The following is a 23,197-nucleotide window of genomic DNA, read 5'->3' on the forward strand; positions in this document are numbered from 1 at the left end:
CAAAACATACATTTAGGCCGGTATTCCATGTAATTGCAGATTTCTGGAAATCAGTTTCAGAAGTCTATTCGATTATTTTGCTGGTTTATCTGCACACAACAGCACAGGTAGAGAGATCGGAATAAAACTGAAACCCAAACAGAGAAACAATATTTTATTAAGTTCTCTATATGGTAAAATTATCCCGTCAGTATCATTGCACCGCATAATTAACTAGACTAGAGAACTGTCACTTGATCAGGTTGTTGCTGGATGGTTTCCCAATCTCAAAAAAAATTAACAGTTCTCTTTCACTTTTTCAGAAAGTACTGAACAATGCAACTGATTTGCTGAGTTCTTCAAGGCTAAAATCAACACCATTCGAAAGAACATTGTATTCTCCAACCTCAACCCCACTCTGGCTCCTAACCCACCACCCATATCTGACCCCACTCTAAGTGATTTAGCTCTGGTCTCACCTGCTGCTGTGGTAGAAATCTAATAAAATGAAGACTACCAGTGGCCCCCACGAACCTATTGGAACATCACTGTTCAAAACATACTCAGCTGCTCTCAAATTGTTCAGCAATTCTCTCCATACTGGGCAGGTGCTGTCACTGTTCAACATCGCTGTCATCACCCCCTTGCTCAAGAAACCATCACTTGACCAAGATCTCCTCTCAAACTACAGGCTTATTTCCAACCTCACATTTTTATCTAAAGCCATGGAGAACACACTGGCAACTCAGCTTCAGTCACACCTCAGTGCTAACCATCTTTATGAAGCTCTCCAGTCTGGTTTTAGGCCCATGCACAGTACCGCGATAGCCCTGGTGAAGGTTGTAAATGACCTGCTCATTGCTGCAGATACAGGATCCCCCACCATCTTGGTTCTTCTGGAACTCAGTGCTGCTTTTGACACAGTAGATCAAACCATTCTAGTGCAGCACCTCAGACAGCACACTACCATCTGCGGGACTGCCCTAAACTGGTTTATCTCCTACGTTCTAACCACAAGCAGTACGTCACCCTCAGTGAGGCAAGATCAGAGGAGTCCATCATAGCCTGCAATGGTAGGTGTTAGGACCTATCCTCTTCCTGCTCTACATGCCCCCACTTGGCCAGCTCTTCAGACAGCACAGTGTCCATTTCCCCTGCCATGCATTAAAACAACGCATTATACAACATCTGCTCTGTCAACTGTCCAACTGTCTGGAAGAAGGAAATTCTTGGATGCAGAACAACTTCCTCCAACTCAACAGCAACAAGGCAGAGGCAATGCTGACAGTCATCCTCCAGTAGATCATTGTTGCAGCATCCGCCCTGCAGCATCCGCCCTGCAGCATCCGCCCTGCAGCATCTGCCCTGCAGCATCTGCCCTGCCATATTTGGCCACATCATCCCCCTCGCCTCAATAATTTGGGTGTGAAATTCAACAATGCTCTCTCCTTCAATACCCACATTAGTCACGTCTGTAAAACGTCACTCTTTCACCTGAAGAACATTTTCCGCCTAAGACCCTCTCACCACATCTGACGCAGAATAGCTAATGCATGCATTCATTTTCTCCAGAATTGATTTTGGGAAAACAATACTTGGGGGACTGCATGCACATTCAATTAATAAACTACAGCTCATCCAAAAGAGTGCTGCAAGGATTCTGACAAACAAAACATTCTGCCCAGATCATCCACATCTTTGCTGATCTCCATTAGCTACCAGTTCCTCAAATAATTTATTTGAACATCTCCTTGTCTAAAATACCTTAAATGGCATCTGACCCACCTACCTGTCAGACCTACTCTCCCTCATGAACCTCCCTTACATTCAAGCCACGCTAAACTCCTCCATGCCCCCAGGACCAGGCTCCACACAATGGGGGACCGTGCATTTTCCTCTCGTACACCATGCCTATGGAACTCCCTCCCTGATAATCTCAGGGCTGTTCAGACTGTTGTGGCCTTAAGACTCCACAGCTGGCCTACCCTTCTCTTAGACTTTGTTGCTATCATGATATGGTTAGATATACAGTGCATTCAGAAAGTATTCAGACCCCTTGACTTGTCCACATTGTTACATTACAGCCTTATTCTAAAATTGATTAAATTAATTAGTTGTCCTCATCAATCTACACACAATACCCCATAATGACGAAGCAAAAACTGTTTTTTTTTTAAATGTTTGCAAATGTATTAATGATAAAAAACAGATACATTTACATAAGTATTCAGATTCTTTACTCAGTACTTTGTTGAAGCACCTTTGGCAGTGATTACAGCCTCAAGTCTTCTTGGGTATGACACTACAAGCTTGGCACACCTGTATTTGGGGAGTTTCTCACCATTCTTCTCTGCAAATCCTCTCAAGCTCTGTCAGGTTGGATGGCGAGCGTCACTACACAGCTATTTTCAGGTCTCTACATAGATGTTCGATCGGGTTCAAGTCCGGTCTCTGGCTGTGCCACTCAAGGACATTCAAAGACTTGTCCTGCAGCCACTCCTTCGTTGTCTTGGCTGTGTGCTTAGGGTCGTTGTCCTGTTGGAAGGTGAACCTCCTTCCCAGTCTGAGGTCCTGAGCGCTCTGGAGCAGGTTTTCATCAAAGATCTCTCTATACTTTGCTCCGTTCATCTTTCCCTTGATCCTGACTTGTCTCCCAGTCTCTGCCGCTGAAAAACATCCTCACAGCATGATGCTGCCAACACCATGCTCCACCGTAGGGATGGTGCCAGGTTTCCTCCAGACGCGACGTTTGGCATTTAGGCTAAAAAGTTCAATCTTGGTGTCATCAGACCAGAGCATCTTGTTTCTCATGGTCTGAGAGTCCTTTAGAAGCCTTTTGGCAAACTCCAACTCATGTGCCTTTTACTGAAGAGTGGCTTCCGTATAGCCACTCTACCTTAAAGGCCTGATTCGTGGAGTGCTGCAGAGATGGTTGTCCTTCTGGAAGATTCTCCTATCTCCACAGAGGAACTTTGGAGCTCTGTCAGAGTGACCATCAAGTTCTTGGTCACTCCCTGGCCAAGGCCCTTCTCCCCCAATTGCTCAGTTTGTCTGGGTGGTCAGCTCTAAGAAGAGTCTTGGTGGTTCCAAACTTCTTCCATTTAAGAATGTTGGAGGCCACTGTGTTCTTGGGGACCTTCAATGCTGCAAAAATCTTTTGGTACCCTTCCCTAGATCTGTGTGTCGATACAATCCTGTCTTGGAGCTTCTCGGACAATTCTACGGCATGCACTGTCAACTGTTGGATCTTATATTGACAGATGGACTCCAATCAAGTTGTAGAAATATCTCAAGGATGATCAATGGAAACAGGATGCACCGGAGCAACATTTAAAGTCTCATAGTAAAAGGTCTGAATATTTATGTAAATAAGGTATTTCTGTTTTTTAGATTCAATAAATTTGATAAAATTTCAAACAAGCTGTTTACACTTTGTCATTATGGGGTATTGTGTGTAGATTGATGAGGATTTTACCTTTTTTAATCCATTTTAGAATAAGGTTGTAATTGAACAAAATGTGGAAAAAGTCTAGGGGTCTGAATACTTTCTGAATGCACCGTACATATGTTTTATTTTTTTAACTATTTCTATTTTCTATTTAATATTATGCACTTTGAGATTATTGTTGTATAATGAAAAGCGCTTTAAGGTATAATTCTTTAGTATCATTATTATATTCCTGCCGCTAGGGATTTTGGGTACTCACCGATCCTCCTTCCTGTCCCTGAGATGGATGTTCTGATTGGGCCAGTTGCTGTGTGTCTCTGTTGGGACAAGCATCACCATAAACAGGGGTTCCTAACTTTAACCTAACCCTGTCTAGTAGAAACTATGGTAACTATGGTGGACTTACAGTAGACAATGTGGGTGAAAAACCACAGCATTTTAAATGGTCTTTACTCGGACTCTACAGTGACTTTGTCATTTAAAGCGGTTGTCTCTTACCCAGTGCCATGGTGGCCTTCAGAGTCTAGTCCAACAGGATACGGTGAAGAGGAAACGTCTGTGTGTGGGACAATGAGGATGTTCAAAACTATTATCTTCACTGCACTTCAGAGCATATATTCTCTAAATTGTGATGGCTGCCTAACTCTGTCAAACCATGCACAGCGCCAAGCAGCACAGTCAGTCAGTTCACCTCTTTGTCTACCAGAGGGCAGGTATGCATTATAAAAGCCAAAGCTATCCGCATGTAATATGATGGCTCTGCTATAAGCTTGTCAGAAACTACAGTGGCAGACCACAACATGCCATTGCAGCAGTGCCCAAGGTGACACCAACCCCCCATGACCCCTCCCACAACATAGCATGAGTCATAGTAAGCCACTGCAGCAAAGCAACATGGGAGAGAGGGAACATGATAAGGGGATGGTACTGTACTAGTTGGGCAGGACTACAGGACACACAGGGAGGGAGCGGTGTTAACGCATTGTTAACTCACCAGGGAAGATAAACTGTTGTCTAGGTTGTAAATAACAGCCAGCTAAAGGACAAGAGGAGAAACAACCACCAGAGGAAAATAGAGAGAGAGCGATATGATTGGGTTAGATAAGCCACAAGCAGTTAAGATGTTATAATAGGATATATTATATGATTAGTGGTAAAATAGCAAATTAAGTATAATCAGGAATTGGAATATGATTAGAGATGTGCTATTACTGGCTTAGGGTAGATTTGGAGTTAAGTGTTGTGATTGAGATGAACACAGTAGGAATCTAGAGTCTTTGGGGTGGATGCCTGTGAGAGATACTGGAGAAGTGCTGCTTTGGAGTGAAATGTTAGTGGAACAGGGTAGGAATCTAGAGAGTGCTTGGGCCTGTAAAGAGCGCTTGGGCCTGTAGAGATCGCTTGGGCCTGTAGAGAACGCTTGGGCCTGTAGAGAACACTTGGGCCTGTAAGGGCCTGTCATTGTGAGGACCTGGGAAGTGGAATCGGCTGTCTCGGGGCCCCTGGGGTCCGGGCGAGGGATTGGGGGGCGGTGTGGCGGTGACGCTGGGGAGGTTGCTCTGCTGGAAGGGGGTGGGCGAGGAGGGTGTAGAGGAAGTGGTGGAGGAGGGGTTACTGCTGGAATCCATCTGGCTCAGCATGGGAGGGTAGTCCTGAAAGAGGGTTTTCAACAGAAAGGTTTCATAAATTAAGGTTCAGGACAAATTAGAGGTTCCATGTATGGTGATATTACTATTAATACACATACACACGTATGCTAAAACACTTTTTTCTACCTTTTTGGTTAGCACCTTAGGTAAAGTGCCAAACTGGATTGGTAACTCTGCCGTGCGGTCAATTTGATTATTGATATCGGATGGTACAGATTCTGCCCGGCGGATTTGCGGGACTGAAAAATAGGAGAACAATGATTCAGTACTAAATTGACATTCTTGGGATGTATCGGGAAAAAGATAATTACATTGTGCATTTTTTGTCGTTTTATATGCAGGAATTGACAAGGGCTTACGTGGAAGAAAAGATATCCTGCAGGGAAGGGCTTCTTTGGTACATTTGTTATGGCACTTTAACCTGGAAGCAGAGGAGACAGTAGTTCGCAGAGGAGCAGAGTGACTTGTGAACAAATGAAAGCGGAGATGTACAGTGCATTCGGAGAGTATTCCGACCCCTTGACATTTTCCACATTTTGTTACTCTACAGTATTATTCTAAAATTGATTAAATCTTTGTTGTCCCCCCCCCCCAGAATCTACACACAATAGCCCATAATGACACAGCAAAAACTGTTTTTTATAAAAATGGAAATATCACATTTACATAAGTATTCAGACCCTTTACTTAGTACCTTGTTGAAACACCTTTGGCAGCGATTACAGCATCTTGTTGGGTATGACACTACAAGCGTGGCACACCTGTATTTGGAGAGTTTCTCCCATTCTTCTCTGCAGATCCTCTCAAGCTCTGTCAGGTTTGATGGGGAGCGTTGCTGCACAGCTATTTTCAGGTCTCTCCAGAGATGTTTGATAGGGTTCAAGTCCGGCCTCTGGCTGGGCCACTCAAGGACATTCAAAGACTTGTCCTGCAGCCACTCCTTTGTCTTGGCTGTGTGCTTAGGGTCGTTGTCCTGTTGGAAGGTGAACATTCGCTCCAGTCTGAGGTCCTGAGCGTTCTGGAGAAGGTTTCATCAAGCTTCGCTATGTACTTTGCTCCATTCATCTTTCCCTCAATACTGACTTGTCTCCCAGTCCCTGCCGCTGAAAAACATCCCCACTGCATGATGCTGCCACCACCATGCTCCACCTTAGGGATGGCGCCAGGTTTCGTCCAGGCGTGATGTTTGGCATTCAGGCCAAAGACTTCTTGTTTTTATCACACCAGGGAATCTTGTTTCTCTTTTGGCAAATTCGAAGTGGGCTGTCATGTGCTTTTTACTGAGGAGTGGCCACACTACAGAGATGAGTGCTGCGGAGATGGTTGTCCTTCTGAAAGGTTCTTACATTTAAGAATGATGGAGGCCACTGTGTTCCTGCTGCATAAATGTTTTGGCACCCTTCCCCAGATCTGTGCCTCAACAAAATCATTTTTCAGAGCTCTAAGGACAATTCCTTCGACCTCATGGCATGGTTTTTGTTCTGACATGCACTGTCAACTGTGGGACCTTATATAAACAGGTGTGTGCCTTTCAAAATCATGTCCAATCAATTGAATTTACCGCAGGTGGACTCCAATCAAGTTGTAGAAACATTTCAAGGATGATCAATGGAAACAGGATGCACCTGAGCTCAATTTTGAGTCTCATAGCAAAGGGTCTGAATACTTAAAAAAAAAAGTGAAAACATTTCTAAAAACCTGTTTTCGCTTTGTCATTATGGGGTATTGTGTGTAAATTGATGAGGAAAACATTTAATTTAATACATTTTAGAATAATGCTATAACGTAACAAAATGTGGAAATAGTCATCGGGTCTGAATACTTTCTGAATGCACCGCATAGAAGGCTTCTTCTTACTTGCAGTGTTTGCACTTAACACCAAACATCATGTTCTTATGACACACCTGGCATGTCTGTGAGAGCCAGGATTTGGTTGAAAACCTTAGAAGGAGAGAGAGAAGCAAAATATTAATATATTTCACACCTTCTAATGTTGGAGTTGCCTACTGTAGTGGACAAACTGTCCCAGAGAAGTTTGTGTGTTGTAATTCTGCCAGATCCCAAATGGTTCTCATTGGAATCTGTTATCTCTTTTCCCAAAACTTTTACGGAAGATCAAAATGAATAAATACACACTTTCCAGTCAGATAAACACTGGGTCTGACTGAGTGTCTGCATAACTCAAATTCTCAGATTCTTGAGGCGCCATTCCCACCAGACCAATGCAAGAAATGTTTGGGGTCTGTGCCAAGCTAGGAAGCTGAGCTAAAAACCAGGAATGTATTTTTTTCACAAATCCCATCACCATACAGTTGAAGTCAGAAGTTTACATACACTTAGGTTGGAGTCATTAAAACTAGTTTTTCAACCACTCCACAAATTTCTTGTTAGCAAACTATAGTTTTAGCAAGTCGGTTAGGACATCTACTGTGTGCATGACACAAGTAATTTTTCCAATAATTGTTTACAGACAGATTATTTCACTTATAACTCACTGTATCACAATTCCAGTGGGTCAGAAGTTTACATACACTAAGTTGACTGTGCCTTTAAACAGCTTGGAGAATTCCAGAAAACTGTCATGGCTTTAGAAGCTTCTGATAGGCTAATTGACATAATTTGAGTCAATTGGAGGTGTACCTGTGGATGTATTTCAAGGCCTACCTTCAAACTCAGTGCCTATTTACTTGACATCATGGGAAAATCAAAAGAAATCAGCCAAGACCTCAGAAAAAAAATTGTAGACATCCACAAGTCTGGTTCATCGTTGGGAGCAATTTCTAAATGCCTGAAGGTACCATGTTCATCTGTACAAACAATAGCACGCTGTAACGGCTTTCTTCTACCTCTTCTGAGGAGGAGTAGTAGGAAGGATCGGAGGACCAAAATGCAGCGTGGTATGTATCCATAATGTAATTTAATGAGAATGAATACAGAATACAAAAAGAAACAAAATTAAAACCAAAACGGTCCCGAATGGTGCAAACACTGAAACAGAAAATAATCACCCACACCACACAGGTGGGAAAAGGCTCCCTAACTATGATTCTCAATCAGAGACAACTAACGACACCTGCCTCTGATTGAGAACCATACCAGGCCAAACACATAAACACCACATAAAAAAAGGAACATAGACAACCCACCCAACTCACGCCCTGACCAAACTAAAACATAGACAACCCACCCAACTCACGCCCTGACCATACTAAAACATAGACAACCCACCCAACTCACGCCCTGACCATACTAAAACATAGACAACCCACCCAACTCACGCCCTGACCATACTAAAACATAGACAACCCACCCAACTCATGCCCTGACCATACTAAAACAACCCACCCAACTCACTCCATGACCATACTAAAACATAGACAGCCCACCCAACTCACGCCCTGACCATACTAAAACATAGACAACCCACCCAACTCACGCCCTGACCATACTAAAACAACCCACCCAACTCACTCCATGACCATACTAAAACATAGACAACCCACCCAACTCACGCCCTGACCATACTAAAACAAAGACATAACAAAAGAACTAAGGTCAGAACGTGACACACGCAAGTATAAACACCATGGGACCACGCAGCCATCACACCACTCAGGAAGGAGACGTGTTCTGTCTCCTAGAGATGAACGTACTTTGGTGAGAAAAGTGCAAATCAATCCCAGAACAACAGCAAAGGACCTTGTGAAGGTGCTGGAGGAAACAGGTACAAAAGTATCTATATCTACAGTAAAACGAGTCCTATATCGACATAACCTGAAAGGCCGCTCAGCAAGGAAGAAGCCACTGATCCAAAACCGCCATAAAAAAAGCCAGACTACGGTTTGCAACTGTACATGGGGACAAAGAATGTACTTTTTGGAGAAATGTCCTCTGGTCTGATGAAACAATAATAAAACTGTTTGGCAATAATGACCATCGTTATGATTGGAGGAAAAAGGGGGAGGCATGCAAGCAAGCCGAAGAACACCATCCCAACCTTGAAGCATGGGGGTGGCAGCATCATGTTGTGGGGGTGCTTTGCTGCAAGAGGGATTGGTGCACTTCACGAAATAGATGGCATCATGAGGAGGAAAATTATGTGGATATATTGAAGCAACATCTCAAGACATCAGTCAGGAAGTTAAAGCTTGGTCGCAAATGGCTCTTCCAAATGGACAATGACCCCAAGAATACTTCCAAAGTTGTGGCAAAATGGCTTAAGTACAACAAAGTCAAGCTATTGGAGTGGCAATCACAAAGCCCTGACCTCAATCCTATAGAAAATTTGTGGGCAGAACTGAAAAAGCGTGTGCGAGCAAGCAATTAAATTTACAATATCAAACAAGATAATATAAATCATAAGACAGTTATGTATATTCTTCTGTATATCAAATTATATATACATGAACTTAATTTCCTTTTCCTTCCTTTACAATCCTGACTCAGTTACACCAGCTCTGTCAGGAGGAATGGGCCAAAATTCACCCAATGTCACGTTCTGACCATAGTTCTGTTATTTTATTCTTTGTTTTAGTATGGTCAGGGCGTGAGTTGGGGTGGGCAGTCTATGTTGGTTTTTCTATGTTGGTTTTTGTGTTTGGCCTAGTATGGTTCTCAATCAGAGGCAGGTGTCATTAGTTGTCTCTGATTGAGAATCATACTTAGGTAGCCTGGGTTTCACTTTTGGTTTGTGGGTGTTTGTTTCCGTGTGAGTGTTTGGGCCACATGGTACTGTTTCGGTTTTTGTAAATTCACGTTATCGGTTTGAATCAGTGTTCAGTGCTTTCTTTAATTGAAATCATCATGAACACTTACCACGCTGCGCTTTGGTCCGATCCTTACTCCTCCTCAGACGAAGAGGAGGAAATCCGTTACACTCAACTTATTGTGGGAAGCGTGTGGAAGGCTACCCGAAACGTTTGACCTAAGTTAAACAATTTAAAGGCAATGCTACCAAATTCTAATTGGGTGTATGTAAACTTCTGACCCACTGGGAATACGATGAAAGAAATAAAATCATTCTCTCTACTATTATTTGGACATTTCACATTCTTAAAATAAAGTAGTGATCTTAACTGATTGAAGACAGGGATTTTTTTTACTAAGATGAAATGTCAGGAATTGTGAAAAACTGAGTTAAAATATATTTGGCTAATGTGTCTGCAAACTTTCGACTTCAACTGTACTCCACTAAGACCCAGAGGGCCTCTAAGGTTTAAACAATAGATACGTAAGTATGGTGATGATGTGTCCTACCTGTGTGTTACAGAGAGGCCGATATCTCTCCTCATTATCTGTGGAGACCCCCGGTGCAATGCCAGGTTATCTGGAAGGAAATGAGAGGGAGGGAGTGTGAGAGGAGCTAGACAAAGGGGAACAGAGGACAGGAGATAGCAAGAGGGAGGTGGGGGAAGAGAGAGAGAGAAAAAAAGAGTGGGAGAAAGAAAGACAGGAGAAAAGTGATGGAGTTCTAATTGAGTATGAGGGAAACAGAAAGGGAGGAAAAGAAAGGGAAACGCAGAACGGCAGAGTTCCCAGGTTCCAGTGGGGCAGCAGGACTCACGTTCGAGCAGCGTGGGGGTGCCTGGGAGGGTGTAGGGGGTGGTGGCCGGACCAGGGGTGCAGGCGGAGTCTTCACACTCGTTCCCACTGCTACTGTTGATGTGCACGTTCAGGAGCAGCTTATTCTTCTTCCCCCTCCTGCAGAGAGTGGGCTAGCTGTGTGGGTCACTCAGAGAACAGACACATCATTCACACAGAAACCAACTCATTCCATAGGTTTTGACTCAAACACTCACACTTGCGATGAAAATGGCCACTCATATTCAACAGAGAAAACACAAAATAGCTGCCTTAATTAATTTCAGAAGACAGACTAGAGAAACACCCACTTGTTGTTGGGCACTGGCTCTTCTATGCGATTGGCCAGCTGTGACTCGTGGCTCTTGCTGCGTGTGAGGGTGATGTTGAAGGGGAGATGCAGCAGCATTCGGGAGGGGGGTGGGGGCACACGTGGGGGGTGCTTGGTGCGTCTCTTGGAGGGAGGGAAATTGGAGAGGAGCAGTGGCGAGGAGGGGAAGGTGTCCGTCATGTCGCCTGTGTAGACTTTATGCCCCTTATCGTCCACACAGGGTACAACAGTCACAGAGACAGAACGGGCATGGGTGTGGGGACTGAGGATGGGGCCACAGGGTAGTGTGGCGGGGGAGGGGCGACGGTCCAGAGGAGGTAATGTGTTACTGTCACAGCGGGGCGACTCTGTTATCAAGGTTCCTGTGTCTTCCCTGATGTCCCCACCTAAAGCAGAGGTCAGAGTTACAAATAGTACTAAACTACAGAGCACACAGCATCAATAAGCACTGTTATTAATGACAGAACGGTGTAACATAACGGTGTAACTGACCGATCTCAGTAGCATTCTTCAGGCAGGAGAGGGCAACGGTGAGTCGAGAGCATTCCTCTGGGTTGGAGCCCAGCCGTCTCATGGTGTCCTGCACCTGACAACTGGACATCTGCAGCAAAGCATCCAGGGACAGCTTCACTGGTACAGCCTGGACAGAGAGTGAGAGAGAGAGAGAGATGGAGAGAGGATGAGAATGGGAAAGGATGGAAGGAGACCTGAAACAGATGGGTAGAAGACTTAGGCAGGGAGGTATGTGTGCCAGAGATGAAGTAAAGAGAAAGGGGAGAGAGAGAGAGACGTGGGCAATGTGTGTATGTGGTTCTCCCAGACAAGTTGCTATGACATTCTACACAGACGTGCTGTGACAAACTATCAACCCAACCTTCAGACAGGACTGCGTCAACCCTGTGTCACTCCAAGGCAGGCAGGGAGTGGGGGACATTGTGTAAGATGTGACATTTGGTCACTCTAGAGGTTACTTGGTGGCTATTTCAAGTCCAGTGAAAAACACTATCCTTAAAGGGATAGCTACATTGAAAAAAAATAAAAACACAACATGTAAAGTGTTGATCCCATGTTCCATGAGCTAAAATAAAAGATCCCAGAAGTGTTGCATATGCACAAAAAGCTTATTTCTCAAAAATGTTGTGCACAAATTTGTTTACATCCCTGTTAGTGAGCATTTCTCGTTTGCCAAAATAATCCATCCACCTGATAGGTGTGGTATATCAAGAAGCTGAACAGCAAGATGTTTGCACAGGTGCACAATGGGGAAAATAAAAGGCCACTCTAAAATGTGCGGTTTTGTCACACAACACAATGCCACAGATGTCTCAAGTTTTGAGGGAGCATGCAATTGGCATGCTGACTGCAGGAATGTCCACCAGCGCTGTTGCCAGATAATTTTATGTTAATTTCTCTACCATAAGCCACCTCCAACATTATTTTAGAAAATTTGGTAGTCATGTAAAATCCATAGATTAGGGCCTAAGGAATTTATTTAAATTGACTGATTTCCTCATATGAACTGTAACTCAGTAAAATATTTGAAATTGTTGCATTTTGTGTTTATATTTTTGTTCAGTATAGTTCACTCAAAGGTTTCTGAGATGAGGTACCCCAGTGCTGGACTGGTGAATTCCAGAATCTACTGGCAAGCCATAAAAAGAAGGCTTATACCAACCCATATACCACCAACATCCCCCATTGCTTCCCTGGAATGAATTCTCACACCTCTGGTCTCCCCGGCGACCGTCCTCAGCCCAGTGGACCGTACTAACCAGAGTAGCGGGGGAGGGAGGTTTCTGGGATGGAGGCTTAATCGCCTGGCAACCAATAGCTTCCTGCATTGTCTCCATGGTAAATGGAGGAAACGGACAAAAGGAAGCATGAAGTGGTGTTTGGCTCAGTGAGTGACGCAGGAGACTGAGGAGTTGGATATTATCTAGGTCTATTAGTTATAGTCACGATCTGGAGATCCACTAAGTATATGTTTCTACAGTCATATCAATGCTGCTTGGGAAAACTGGGGCTTGAGTCAACTTCAAAGGCCCCTTGTCTAGTTTCTTACTGTGGTATGCTCCTTTTACTGTAGTACCTAACAATACCATGGAAATAAAAAGGTGGTTTATTTCCCTGCGTCACTGAAATGATGAGACCTGGAAATCCTAATTCTACTTCCTAAAGCCTATTCCCAATAACCTAGCTGACCATAACGTTACTATGTCCACACAACAATGGACCTCAATGCAATTAACATTCAGAGTCAGCAGCTTAGACAAGCACTGAGACTACACAGCTGTAGAATAATAGGCCACCTTTTCCAAGACCTCACACGGACTCCCTCACCCCCTAAGAACCACTGGCCTTCACAGCAGGGCCTAGGGTTGGGCAACTGGTGACAACAGACGGGTTCTATTTTTAGCCTGTCGTTGTTATTTTGGACCCTTTTGTTTTGCTTAACAGAAATAAACTAGCAGGATTGGTACAGGCTGTGTGTGGGCCCTGGAGGAACCCAGCCAGCCAGCCAGCCTTTTGCTATCATATTGACAGATAGTGTAGTGTGTGTGTGTGTATTTGTGTGTGTGTGTGTGCATGGGTATGTGTGTGCATGGGTATGTGTGTGCATGGGTGCTTGTGTGTGTGAATGCATGCACACGTGGCAGAAATAGGTAATCAATTCAACAGCTTGTATAATTAGTGTTAAAGAACTTAATCACTTTTATGTACAGATTAATAACAACAAGGTATTTCTGTAAGGGACATGGTTAGGACCAGAGGCTTAGATAAGTGCCCACTTATTCCAGTAGTAGCAGGATCAAAGGGAGGGTGGTGTGGGTGGCAGCGGACCAGGGCTACTTTATCAGTATCTGTATCTAGGCAGATGGTGAGAGGAGAGTCCCAGGATACAGAGCCCCTGGCTGGAACCTCCCCATTAAAACCTGATAACTTATTTGCCCGTCATGCCTATTGCCTAAGGTATTACTTCTTCAATAAGCACTGTTGCACTTGATGTGTATTGGGGTGCAATGGTCTACCATGGAACTCAACCCCTCCATAGAATGATTTGTTTTTCCAGGGAGTCACGTTCTTCTTATCAGCAGACAGACTTGTTACCCACAACAAAAGACAAGCTGAGCTGGAAATTCACCAGGAAGCAAGGTGTCTAATGGGGATATGGTTTTGCTTGAAGGTACCTTTAAACTCTTTATCTTCGGGCGATATGACACAATCTCAACCAACTGCACTGTCATGTCAGTAGAACCTGACCAACTCATCTGTTGAATGTACACACGCACACTGCAGACCACACATAGCAGGTGTGTGTGTGTGTGAGAGAGAGACACACACACACACACATACTGTGTGCTGTGGGTTATGATACTGTGTGTGGGGCAGGCCAGAACTTCAAACTGAAAGCTATGAAAAGGCTGACACATATCGTTGCCTGGGTGTCAGCCTTTCTGGGCATGCTATGACTGGCTGTGTTTGGTGTTGACGTAACCTAATAATGATAGAACAGATGACTGACTACACAGAAGCAGAGGGAGAGAGAGAGGTCGACAAAAACAACTCAACTAAACGGTCCCTTACCACAAACAGACACATGACCACACACACCATGACCACACACACAAACCCCTTATCTCATCCGTTTGCTACCTGCACCCATTAAACCTCTAAAAGTTCAAGACGTTTACTACTATAGCCCATAGAAACGCATTCATAAATGGCAAAAAAGACAGTCCAAAAATCAATCATAAGGAATAAGGTTCTGAAGTGTCTGTCATATATGGAGGAGGTATACAGTAAGAAAGCTAAGGAAATATGGTATATATAGTTTTTCTACACATATTTAACCCCTTATTTTTGTTGGCACAAAACTACGTCCATACTTCTATTCATTTGTATAGGTTATCTTCAGACGAGTCTGTGACACTTGTGGGGGTAGTAGAGCAAAATGGAGAACCCCATCTTTCCATAGAGTGTAGGCCAAACCGTTCGGACTCGACAGACGTTTTGTGAGAAGACCGATTTTTGTGATGTCTCATGGTCTGACAAACACCGGTGTAGCTCGGCCACCTTCCACCTCAGATGAGGAAGGCCAACATAGGGGGATGTGGCGGATTGAGCCGCAGCCCATGCAAAATAAATTGATATCTCTAGCTTAAACTGACGGATTTTGATGGGAATTTTTTTATTATGTTACTTAGATTAACGCCCTGGTGGGTCAATAGACTCTTAATGATTTAATAACCCAATACAAGCCCCTTTCTATAAATCATCAAAGAAACACACTCACCCAGACACACAACATATACACGTGAGCCAGGAGGTGAACACACTAATCAGCCTAGCTACTGGAAGCTACTGGAATACGTAGAAACTTATGGGGTGTACTGAGATACCCAATGGGCTGGGTGATTCTCTTCTCATCACTCATCTTGAAAAAACATATACAAAAAAAGTAGAAATAAATCAATCCGCCATTATTAACACAACAGAAAAATCAAATGATTTAATTATTGAAATATTGAAATAGCATGGGAAACTGAGGAAAAACAAATTGATACAATTTAAGGCCAAGTGGCAAACAGTAATGCAGGCACTAGGGATGGGGGTGTGAGCATGCGGGTCTGGGCAGATGAGATGTTGTCATTGTTTGTGTGTGTCTGTAATTTGTTGTTCGTATGTATAAGTTCGTATCTGGAGTGAAATGAAATACTAGACAAAGAGAAATAAACTTCGCAAGGAACACACATGAACACACACACACACACACACAGACGGGAGCATACTAAAACCTATTAACGTCAACAAACTAAACAGAACAACCGCCTCTTAAATCCTCAAATTAAAAGAGGCCAGACTCAACAACAGTAATCTTCTCTGTGCTACTAAATCCCATGTCTTGTGTACTAACACAGTATTATCAGCTAATAACGTATTTAGTCTACACAGAGCTACGGTCTATCAGCACTGCGGAAACAAGTCACTCTCTAGTAAGACACCTCTGGCTAACAGGAAACACCTGGTAAAAAAAAGCCATGTTGCTATGCTATACAAAAGGCTTTCCTTCAGTAGATTGTTCAAAAGCTTTCCTGTAGTACGTACCATGTGCTCCTTATGGACTTTGTCTTCTCTAATGTCCCAGTGATATCCCTAGTGCTCCAAAACACTGTCAAAAACACTGTGACAGTGTCTCCTGAGCGCAGTCTCACACACTGTTTTTTTTCTCTCGCTCACTCCCTCAGTCCCTCCCTCCCTTCCCTCCCTCCTTCCCTGTCTCTCTCTTTTCTTTCCAAGCAGGCTCTGCCAGATAGCCAGCCTGTCAGTTTGCTTCTGGCATGCCAAAGCGGTGCATCAGGCATTGGGCCTAACAGAATATCTCCATGCTAGGCATAATAGGGAAGCCCTACAGAGTAGCCCAACACAACAGCAAGCCGCCAAACACAGTGGCCCTAGTAACCCCACAAAGCAGCCGTAGTGGAATGGGAGACTGCTAGAAACAGTATTAGAGAATCTCAACAGATAAGCTGTGCAGAATGCAGCCAGTGACCTCAAGTGTAAGAGCCATAGAAACTACTTGATGGGGTTGATTCATATATCTCTCTCAATATCGGATGGCTCAGGAAGTCCTTCCGCCAGACAGGACCATGAAGACAAGGAGAGAACCATAACTAATCAGTGCTTTGCCACCCAATCTCAGAAGACTGCCTCCACTTCCTATGAACACTAGCATTTCTCCACAGGCCATCGTCTTGGACGCTCCAGATAAGACTAAGGCTGGCCTTAAGACCAGAGAACCGGGGATAGTGAGACGGGAAGAGAAAGAGAGAGAGGGAGGGGGGGGGGGGGGGGGTAGTTAGGGGATATACAGTTGAAGTCGGAAGTTTACATACACCTTAGCCAAATACATTTAAACTCAGTTTTTCACAATTCCTGACATTTAATCCAAGTAAAAATTCCCTGTCTTAAGTCAGTTAGGATCACCACTTTATTTAAAAAATGTGAAATGTCAGAATAATAGTAGAGAGAATTATTTATTTCAGCTTTTATTTCTTTCATCACATTCCCAGTGGGTCAGAAATTTAAATACACTCAATTAGTAATTGGAAGCATTGCCTTTAAATTGGTGTAACTGGTGTAACTGAGTCAGGTTTGTAGGCCTCCTTGCTCACACACACATTTTCAGTTCTGCTCACAAATTTTCTATAGGATTGAGGTCAAGGCTTTGTGATGGCCACTCCAATACCTTGTCCTTAAGCCATTTTGCCACATCTTTGGAAGTATTCTTGGGGTCATTGTCCATTTGGAAGAGCCATTTGCGACCAAGCTTTAACTTCCTGACTGATGTCTTGAGATGACGCTTCAATATATCCACATAATTCTCCTCCTCATGATGCCATCTATTTTGTGAAGTGCACCAGTCCCTCCTCCAGCAAAGCACACCCACAACATGATGCTGCCACCCCCGTGCTTCACGGTTGGGATGGTGTTCTTCGGCTTGCAAGCCTCCCCCTTTTTCCTCCAAACATAACAATGGCCAAACAGTTAGACCAGAGGACATTTCTCCAAAAAGTACGATCTTTGTCCCCATGTACATTTGCAAGCCGTAGTCTGGCTTTTTTATGGTGGTTTTGGAGCAGTGGCTTCTTTCTTGCTGAGCAGCCTTTCAGGATATGTCGATATAGGACTCATTTTACTGTGGATATAGATACTTTTGTACCTGTTTCCTCCAGCATCTTCACAAGGTCCTTTGCTGTTGTTCTGGGATTGATTTGCACTTTTCGCACCAAAGTACATTAATCTCTAGGAGACAGAACGCCTCTCCTTCCTGAGCGGTATGACGGCTGCGTGGTCCCATGGTGTTTATACTTGCGAGCTATTGTTTGTACAGATGAACGTGGTATGTTCAGGCATTTGGAAATGGCTCCCAAGGATGAACCAGACTACAATGGTTTTTCTGAGGTCTTGGCTGATTTCTTTTGATTTTCCCATGATGTCAAGCAAAGAGCCACTGAGTTTGAAGGTAGGCCTTGAAATACATCCACAGGTACACCTCCAATACACTCAAATGATGTCAATTAGCCTATCAGAAGCTTCTAAAGCCATGATATAATTTTCTGGAATTTTCCAAGCTGTTTAAAGGCACCGGCAACTTAGTGTATGTAAACGTCTGACCCACTGGAATTGTGATACAGTGAATTATAAGTGAAATAATCTGTCTGTCAAAAATTGTTCGAGAAATGACTTGTGTCATGCGCAAAGTAGATGTCCTAATCGACTTGCCAAAACTATAGTTGATAACAAGACATTTGTGGAGTGGTTGAAAACAGTTTTAATGACTCTAACATAAGTATATGTAAACTTCTGACTTCAACTGTATCTTCCACAAGGGCTCAGGAAACAGAAGTTTTGTTGAGGTCCTTTGTACTTTTTCTGCTCTGACCGACCTCTTTCCTCTCTTCCTTGAGAGACATACTTTTATGTGTTCCCTGTTACTGCAGCTGACCTGAGATTACACAAACTAACCCCTGGTTCTTCATACATGTGTTGATTCAGTCTGGTCCCATGCTGACACCAATTTTTTTTCTTTATTTTACCTTTATTTAACCAGGCAAGTCAGTTAAGAACAAATTCTTATTTTCAATGACGGCCTAGGAACAGTGGGTTAACTGCCTGTTCAGGGGCAGAACAACAGATTTGTACCTTGTCAGCTCGGGGATTTGAACTTGCAACCTTTTGGTTACTAGTCCAACGCTCTAACCACTAGGCTACCCTACCCAAATCATCCTTAACACATACTGACATCCCCCATTAGTTGAAGTTTTACACAAGCAAGTCCCAAGTGTTTTAGGTAGCTGTAAATTAGTAAATATCAGGAACAAATGGAAAAAATATGATATTAGTTGATGCTAACTAAACAAAACTTTTTCCCCCTGGTTATCACTGCCTCTTCATACATTTTCCTAAACTGTCCAGTCATGCAAATGTGGCAAAGAGGCACGCCTGATCTGGGCTCTGCCCTGAGGGCCATTCCTCACTTCTTCCTGTGTAAACAGTGGCAGCGCTGAGCCGGGGACAAAGCCTCCCTCTCTCTCAAATCTCCCAAGGTTTACAATGGCTGAGGGCTGGGAGAAGAGCGCTCATTATCTGAGATCTTTTATAGCCTAGCCTGAGATCTGTTTGTGCTGTCTTCCTAACTCCTATGGTCATTGTCACCACCAGGACTTGGCAAGGCAAGTTTCACATTTTAATGTCACATTCACAAGTATAGTGAAATGCTTTTCTTAAAAACTCATAACCCAACAATGCAATAATCAACAAAAATGTATCACCAGAACAAAACACATGAGAAATAAGAATAAGCTATATGAAATACACAATAAAGTAAATAAGTAAGCATGCTATATGCAAGAAATATTTAAATAGTCAGTTCCAATACTGTATTTACATGTGCAGGGAAACAAAATACTTATAGGGTAAGTGACTTGGCATTAGGATATAAGATAAACAGAGTAGCAGCAGCTTGTATGTGAGTGGGTGAGTGGGTGAGGGGTGAGTGGGTGTGCAGGTGTGTAGAGTCAGTATTTTGTATTATTTTTTTTTATTTAAGCAGGGAGGCCAGTTGAGAACAAGTTCTCATTTACAACTGCGACCTGACCAAGATAAAGGAAAGCAGTGCGACAAAAACAACGACACAGAGTTACACATAAACAAACATACAGTCAATAACACAATAGAAAAATCTATGTACAGTGTGTGCAAATGTAGAAGAGTAGGGAGGTAAGGCAATAAATAGGCCTTAGAAGCTAAATAATTACAATTTAGCATAAACACTGGAGTGATAGATGTGCAGATGATGATGTGCAAGTAGAGATACTGGGGTGCAAAAGAGCAAGAAGATAAATAACAATATGGGGATGAGGTAGTTGGGTGTGCTATTTACAGATTGGCTGTGTACAGGTGCAGTGATCGGTAAGCTGTTCTGATAGCTGATACTTAAAGATAGAGAGGGAGATATAAGATTCCAGCTTCAGTGATTTTTGCAATTCGTTCCAGTCATTGTCAGCAGAGAACTGGAAGGAAAGGCGGCCAAAGGAAGTGTTGACTTTGGGGGTGACCAGTGAAATATACCTAATGGAGCGCGTGCTACGGGAGGGTGTTGCTATGGTAACCAATGAGCTGAGATAAGTCGGGGCTTTACCTAGCAAAGACTTATAGATGACCTGGAGCCAGTGGGTTTGGCGACGAATATGTAGCGAGCATAGTCAGTCAACGAGAGCATACAGGTCGCAGTAGTGGGTAGTATATGGGGCTTTGGTGACAAAACGAATGGCACTGTGATAGACTACATCCAGTTTGCTGAGTAGAGTGTTGGAGGCTATTTTGTAAATTACATTGCTGAAGTCAATGATCGTCAGGATAGTCAGTTTTACGAGGGTATGTTTGGCAGCATGCGTGAAGGAGGCTTTATTGTGAAATAGGAAGCCGATTCTAGATTTAATTTTGGATTGGAGATGCTTAATGTGAGTCTGGAAGGAGAGTTTACAGTCTAACCAGACACCTAAGAATTTGTAGTTGTCCACATATTCTAAGTCAGAACTGTCCAGAGTAGTGATGCTAGTCGGGCAGGTGGGAGGGTGCGGGTAGCAATCGGTTGAAGAGGATGCATTTAGTTTTACTAGCATTTAAAGGCAGTTGGAGGCCATGGAAGGAGTGTTGTATGGCATTGAAGCTCGTTTGGAGGTTTGTTAACACAGTGTCCAAAGAAGGGCCAGATTAATACAGAATGGTGTCGTCTGCGTAGAGGTGGATCAGAGAATCTCCAGCAACAAGAGCGACATCATTGATATATTCAGAGAAAAGAGTCCGAGGTGCTACATTAGTGCTACAGGATGCAAATTTCTGTTTGAAAAAGCTAGCCTTAGCTTTCCTAACTGACTGAATATATTGGTTACTGACTTCCCTGAAAGTTGCATATCGTGGGGGCTATTCGATGCTAATGCAGAACGCCACAGGAATTTTCTGTGCTGGCCAAGTGCAGTCAAGTCTGGGGTGAACCAAGGGCTATATCTGTTCTTAGTTCTACATTTTTTGAATGGGGCATGCTTATTTAAGATGGTGAGGAAAGTACTTTTAAAGAACAAGCAGGCATCCTCTACTGACGGGATGAGGTCTATACCCTTCCAGGATACCTGGGCCAGGTTGATTAGAAAGGCCTGCTCGCTGAAGTGTTTTAGTGAGCGTTTGACAGTGATGAGGGGTGGTTGTTTGACCGTGGACCCATTACGCACACAGTCAATAAGGCAGTGATCGCTGAGATCCTGGTTGAAGACTGCAGAGGTGTATTTAGAGGGCAAGTTTGTCAGGATGATATCTAAGAGGGTGCCCATGGTTACGGATTTAGGGTTGTACCTGGTAGGTTCCTTGATAATTTGTGTGAGATTGAGGGCATCTAGTTTAGATTGTAGGACGGGTGTTAAGCATGTCCCAGTTTAGGTCACCTAAAAGTACGAACTCTGAAGATAGATGGGGGGGGGGGGGGGCAATCAATTCACATATGGTGTCCAGGGCACAGCTGGGGGCTGAAGGGGGTCTATAACAAGTGGCAACTGTGAGAGACTTGTTTCTGGAAAGGTGGATTTTCAAAATTAGAAGCTAGAATTGTTTGGGCATAGACCTGGATTGTATGGCAGAACTGCAGGCTATCTCTGCAGTAGATTGCAACTCTGCCCCTTTTGGCAGTTCTGTCTTGTCGTAAAATGTTATTCTTAGGGATGGAAATTCCAAGATTTTTGGTGGCCTTCCTAAGCCAGGATTCAGACACGGCTAGCACATCAGGGTTGGTGGAGTGTTGCAAAGCAGTGAATAAAATAAACTTAGGGAGGAGGCTTCTAATGTTAACATGCATGAAAGTATAAATGTATGTGCAGTTTAAATGTATGTGCGAGTGAGAAAATGATGATGATGATGGAGTGAGTGTTTGTGTGTGTGTTTTTAATATTTTTTAAATGTTACCTTTATTTTACTAGGCAAGTCAGTTAAGAACAAATTCTTATTTTCAATGACGGCCTTGGAACAGTGGGTTCAGGGGCAGAACGACAGATTTGTACCTTGTCAGCTCGGGGATTCGAACTTGCAACCTTTCGGTTACTAGTCCAACGCTCTAACCACTAGGCTACCCTGCCGCCGTGTGTGTGTGTGTGTGTGTGTGTGTGTGTGTGTGTGTGTGTGTGTGTGTGTGTGTGTGTGTGTGTGTGTGTGTGTGTGTGTGTGTGTGTGTGTGTGTGTGTGTGTGTGTGTGTGTGTGTGTGTGTGTGTGTGTGTGTGTGTGTGTGTGTGTGTGTGTGTGTGTGTGTGTGTGTGTGTGTGTGTGTGTGTGTGTGTGTGTGTGTGTGTGTGTGTGTGTGTGTGTGTGTGTGTGTGTGTGTGTGTGTGTGTGTGTGTGTGTGTGTGTGTGTGTGTGTGTGTGTGTGTGTGTGTGTGTGTGTGTGTGTGTGTGTGTGTGTGTGTGTGTGTGTGTGTGTGTGTGTGGCCCTGGGAGTGTGCTTTGAGACAGTGCAAATATTGAATTAATAGGTCTACCCGTGTAGCTCAGTTGGTAGAGCAATGCTTGCAATGCCAGGGCTTTGGGTTTGATTCCCATGGTGGACCAGTACAAAGAAAATCTATGCACTAACTACTGTAAGTTGCTCTGAATAAGAATGTCTGCTAATTGACTAAAATGTAATAAATGTACAAGGTAAACTCAGTCTGTGTATTTATTTATCAGTTCTATTGCTTAAGGATAGAAGATGTTCAAGAGCCTGTTGTTGTCAGACTTCATGCACAGGTACCTCTTGCCGTGTGGTAGCAGAGAAAATAGACTATGGCTTGGGAGGGTGGGGTCTTTCATGATTTTCAGGGCCTTCTTTTCACAACGCCTGATATAGAGGTCCTAGATGGGAGGGAGCTCGGCCCCAGTGATATACTGGGCTGTCCACACAACCCTCTGTAGCGCCATGCGATGGAGGGTGGTGCTATTGCCATACCTAGCAGTGATGCAGCCAGTTAATATGCTTCAATGGTACAACTGTCAAACTTTTTCAACCTCCTGAGGGCGAAGAGACACTGTCGCGCCCCATCAGCTTCTTCGTCTTGCTGACCATACTGCCAGGTCACTGACCTCCTCCCTGTAGGCTGATTCATCGTCGCCGGTGATTACGCCTACCA

At 43.7% G+C, this 23,197-nt stretch overlaps 1 protein-coding gene across 5 annotated transcripts in view; it reads right to left on the reverse strand.

Annotated features, from left to right (window-relative positions):
* Nucleotides 1-23,197, reverse strand: part of LOC109905819 (kinase suppressor of Ras 1) — a 61,904-nt gene that overhangs the window by 6,646 nt on the left and 32,061 nt on the right. For 2 of the 5 annotated variants that reach the window (XM_020503441.2, XM_020503443.2), the window contains 11 exons: nt 11,480-11,627; nt 10,968-11,373; nt 10,640-10,776; nt 10,333-10,402; nt 6,934-7,017; nt 5,436-5,497; nt 5,203-5,315; nt 4,899-5,079; nt 4,422-4,463; nt 3,926-3,983; nt 3,687-3,744 (listed from right to left, as the gene is read on the reverse strand). In XM_020503441.2, coding sequence (XP_020359030.1) covers nt 3,687-3,744; nt 3,926-3,983; nt 4,422-4,463; nt 4,899-5,079; nt 5,203-5,315; nt 5,436-5,497; nt 6,934-7,017; nt 10,333-10,402; nt 10,640-10,776; nt 10,968-11,373; nt 11,480-11,627 — 1,359 coding nt within the window. Of the gene's footprint in view, nt 1-3,686; nt 3,745-3,925; nt 3,984-4,421; nt 4,464-4,898; nt 5,080-5,202; nt 5,498-6,933; nt 7,018-10,332; nt 10,403-10,639; nt 10,777-10,967; nt 11,374-11,479; nt 11,628-16,093; nt 16,222-23,197 lie in introns of those variants that run through there. The other 3 variants (XM_020503444.2, XR_004203183.1, XM_020503442.2) reach the window with 3 other exon arrangements.

Source organism: Oncorhynchus kisutch, linkage group LG15, assembly GCF_002021735.2.
Source record: "Oncorhynchus kisutch isolate 150728-3 linkage group LG15, Okis_V2, whole genome shotgun sequence".
In the NCBI taxonomy this organism is placed as follows: domain Eukaryota; kingdom Metazoa; phylum Chordata; class Actinopteri; order Salmoniformes; family Salmonidae; genus Oncorhynchus; species Oncorhynchus kisutch.